General features: G+C 33.6%; 1 protein-coding gene across 1 annotated transcript; it reads right to left on the reverse strand.

Moving 5' to 3' along the window:
* Positions 1-241: 241 nt before the first annotated feature.
* On the reverse strand, positions 242-1748 carry LOC111379557 (zinc-finger homeodomain protein 10-like). The gene has a single exon (XM_023002952.1). The coding sequence runs from the start codon at positions 1561-1563 to the stop codon at positions 853-855; it is 711 nt and encodes a 236-aa protein (XP_022858720.1). The 5' UTR covers positions 1564-1748; the 3' UTR covers positions 242-852.
* Between the last annotated feature and the right edge of the window lie 2544 nt (positions 1749-4292).

Raw genomic sequence — 4292 nt, forward strand, 5'->3', positions numbered from 1 at the left:
AATTAAAAAAATTAATATCTTGTACTTCATTCCAAAAAACAACGACCCAATATTTTCCATATACATCCCCATACAAGTGTACATTACCCATGAAGACTTACCCCACATGTGTCATTATTCCCCATTAAGCCAAGTGTAGTTTTCCCCCAAGAGAATAGTGATGATAATATAACATATAACGAGACAAAATTGCAGCCATTTGCATCAACAAGTTGCATCCCATAATAAACTCTTAAATCCAAATTTGAACGAGCAAGCTGGGATATAGTAACCAGGCTATAAATATTCATAATCACATGTTATTTCCACATTATGTGAACCCAAAAAATTTAAACATTTTCTTGCTACAAGTACAAGAAAACTAAAAGGAAAAATCATACTTAGAGAAATACATATATGAATATCAATTCTGAAGTGCTACTATACTTCTAAATATCTAGTCAACTGCTGCTATACTCAATACATTCTTTGAGGAGAACGAGTCAGCTCGACCAAGTGATAAAGAAGAAAGAAAGTTTCACAATGAAAATATTTTCAATCAGCTAGACTTAAAATATATTATTAACTTTATTCATAGAGATGGAGGAGCTATATTTTCATTTAAAAAAAATAGAGGATAAGCGAAGAAATTCAAAATTTCTCTCCCTCAACCTCTAGGATCTAGATCCTTTATTTGCTCTTCTTCTCCTGCATTAAAATGTTAACTTAATCAATTAACATGAAGAAGATATTAATTAGCTGCTCTTATCTGATCAATATGAAGAAGAAGATTTATTGTTGGAAACATGTGAACATAATTACTATTCTTATTGTGCTGCTACCATTGATTTTTTGTCCATTTTTCTACCATTGTTAATCTCTTGTTTTTGCAGAAATGTTCTTGTTATTGTGCATCCAAACCTTGAGTACACCTCTAGAAACTCCTATTTCTTTGCAGAATTCTTCGACTTTTGATTCTTCACATTTTTGCATTTTCCAACCAAGTTTTTTTGAAAAAGAGTGCATTTTTTCCTTCTGCTCCTGGCTGAATTTGGTTCTGAATCGCTTTCGTCCAGATAGGTTATCTGTCTTGAATTCCGTTGGTGTCACCGGAGCCTGGTGGTGGTCCTCCGGTACCGCCATGCTAAGAGCCAATAACATGTTGGGTTGTGGTGGTGGGGAGGGGGAAGGTGTAGGTCGCCTAGGTGGAGGTGGGTGGCGGAAATAAAAAAGAGGAGGGATTATACTGGTGGGGGAGGGATCATTAGGCTCACGGCGGTGGAAATTCCGGTGGCAGCCACATGCAGCGCATTTTAGGGTGGTGGGGTCGGCGGTGTTGGTGGAAGGAGAAGGCATGAACTCTCCACAGCCGTCCACGGCATGTCCACCGAAGCTGGCAGCATGGTTCTTCAAACAATCTTTGTAAGTCACCACAACCGCAGGCGGTGGTGAGTTGTGGTGGATCTTCTTGATTGCGCCGTTGGTGAAGGATAAAAAGGGCTCATTGGGTTCAGTATATGGTGGGGTATCATATTCAGACTCATCTGGACTTTTGGTTCTGGTGGGGCTAGGGTACAAGTCCATTGATGGAGTATGCTTTCAAGAAAACCCAAATCTCTGGTTAGGGTTCCTTAGTTAAGCTCAAAACATGCTTTGATTTTCTTGAAAGAGAGAATTTGATATTTAAGGTGAATCGTGATTAAGGTTTCAAATTTGGGATTTAATGCAAAAATTGGGTTTCGTCTTAGACGTGGGGTAGGGTAGCGTAGGGTAGCTTAGGGGAGGGGTGGTGTGGTGTGGGGTGCATAATGATAAGGGGGTGATAACAACTAGACAAAAAAGCCATTCCCAATAATGTAAGCCACTTGTTTATGAAAATTCCGGTTGAATTTCAAGGCTGGTAGGCGTTGGGTTGGGGAGGCGAGGGTATTCCAAATCGCGTTCATATATAGTTAGGGCCGGATATGTTTCGATTCGGTTCGATTTTTCTAAGAACCGGATTGGATTCGAAATTTTCAAGTATTTAGTGAGTAGAACTGTCGGGTTTAAATTTAATTATGAAACTGTTCAGGTTCAGTTCCATTCGATTCAATTCGGTTCGGTTCGGTTCGGTTTAGTTTCATACGTTCCCAAGTTCCGTATTATAATTAAATTTTTTAATTTTTACAAAACTACATTAATTCAATTAATGATATATTCAATTTTAACTCTTACAAAATAACGTAATATAATCTTATATGTTTTTTGTGTCTCTCTTTGCTGAGTTCATAAATTTGATTTTTAAAATCACATAAAGATTAAGATAGCGAGTTCACAATAATTAAGAGAGGCATTGTTGAGTTTCTATTCGATTTCATCAAAACGGTAGAAACAACATTACGATGGAGTAAAAGATTTGAATAAAACTTAGATCAATTTGATTAAATCCATGTTTGTTTTCCATTATTTGGCCATTAAAATAAAAATATGATCGTTATCCATTACATCAAGCCACCATATTTGAATTTCTATCTCTTGTGTGGGGCTCGTAACGACTATTTTTTTCATTCTCATTCTTACATTAATGAGAAACAAATGGAGCATAAGTTGGTTTTGAACTGAAAATTAAAAATAGGAAAATCATATTTTTGGGTTTGAGCTAAATTAGTTAGTTAGCAAATTCATTTAGGAAAAAAAAATAATTTGACTTATTTAAAATAAATTAATTAAAAAAGGGAAATTTGGTTATTCGATTCTTAATCTAGAACCGAAAATCGAACCAAACCCTTTAGTTCTCGATTCAGATAATCGTTCGGGTGTTTAACTTAAGAAAAATTACTCGGTTCGAGAGTTTTGTTCAGCCTTACATATGGTGTTCTAACTTATGTTTTCCTGTTAGATCTATTTTATCGACTATGGTATTTCATGTGTTACTAAATCAAGATTTTAATATCTCACTGCAATTTTAGGGTGTCAATTTTTTTTTGGACATTAATTAAATCAAGAGAAAAATATCTGAACTTTGGATGGTGGGAGGGTTTGGTGTTAAATATTGCTTATGAGTGATGTAACATATTAGTTGTGGGAAAAATAATATGCATCACTAGTTCGTAAATTAAAGGGTTGGCATATTTCAAGTGAATAGGTTGGGAGAATTCTTGAAATTGGCCCCACTAATTGTATTGAATCCCCTGCATGTAACATTGAGGGTTGGACAATATCTAAGATTGGCAAGAGATCAAGATCAAGTAGGAATATGGTCTTTGATTTAATATAATTTATGGAATTTTTAATTTTTAATTTTTTTTAACTAACCTTAAACTTAAATTTTAAAACTTCAATGTATATTGTCAAATAAGTTTGTAATTCAACTGACCAAACTTCAAAAGAAAACTAAGTATTAGTGCATCATGTGTGAACATGTTGGACATTATACCATTTAGTGTGCTTAAGTTATAAGTCAGATTTTAAGTAAAATATAGGAAATAGAAAAGATAATCCAAATTATATAGTTGAAACTCTCAGGTCCACAAGCAAATACTAAGCAAAAGAAAATTTTTGACGCGGATATAATAGAAATGTACGTATCTTAGTTTTTTCTGACAGTAATTTTTCAGTACTCTCATAGTGTTCTTACTCTAACAGAATTGGATTTATATATATAAAAAAGGGGGACATAATTTTTTCTTTTTTGTGTTATCTTGTGGTGTAATATACACATCGTAAAGATATGCCCATTGAAAAGCAAATCTAAAAGATAAAAAGAGATATAGAATGCCATAAAAGCTAATCTTTCATAAAATTTATCATAAGACAGAAGTGAGGTATAGGAGCTTAGGTCCATGTGCTTATTTCTATAGGGTTTTGAATGAACTTCTAAAATATAATCATTAAAAATCTAAATTGAACTTACATTCATTGGACATGCATTAATTCTCGTACATGATTTTACAACTTAGTGGAAACGTATTTTATAATTCTCGTACATGATTTTACAACTTAGTGGAAACGTATTTTATAATTCTCGTACATGATTTTACAACTTAGTGGAAACGTATTTTATAATTCTCGTACATGATTTTACAACTTAGTGGAAACGTATTTTATAATTCTCGTACATGATTTTACAACTTAGTGGAAACGTATTTTATAATTCTCAAAAATAAAATTGCAGAAAATGAAAAGCTTAATCTTACAAAGTTGGAAATGACATTCATAGATTTCTCACAGTAAAAGCCTAGATATTTGGTGCAATAAAGTTAAAATTTCAAAATCTCCTCCGTGGATTGGAACCATATCTTGACATTTTGTCAATGTCATTAGCACGCGCAACA

Source organism: Olea europaea, unplaced genomic scaffold (genome assembly GCF_002742605.1).
Source record: "Olea europaea var. sylvestris unplaced genomic scaffold, O_europaea_v1 scaffold2003, whole genome shotgun sequence".
NCBI lineage: Eukaryota > Viridiplantae > Streptophyta > Magnoliopsida > Lamiales > Oleaceae > Olea > Olea europaea.

Bases quoted from the DNA above. Each gene is read 5' to 3' on its own strand.
- LOC111379557 (XM_023002952.1), bottom strand. From the start codon at position 1,563: ATGGACTTGTACCCTAGCCCCACCAGAACCAAAAGTCCAGATGAGTCT.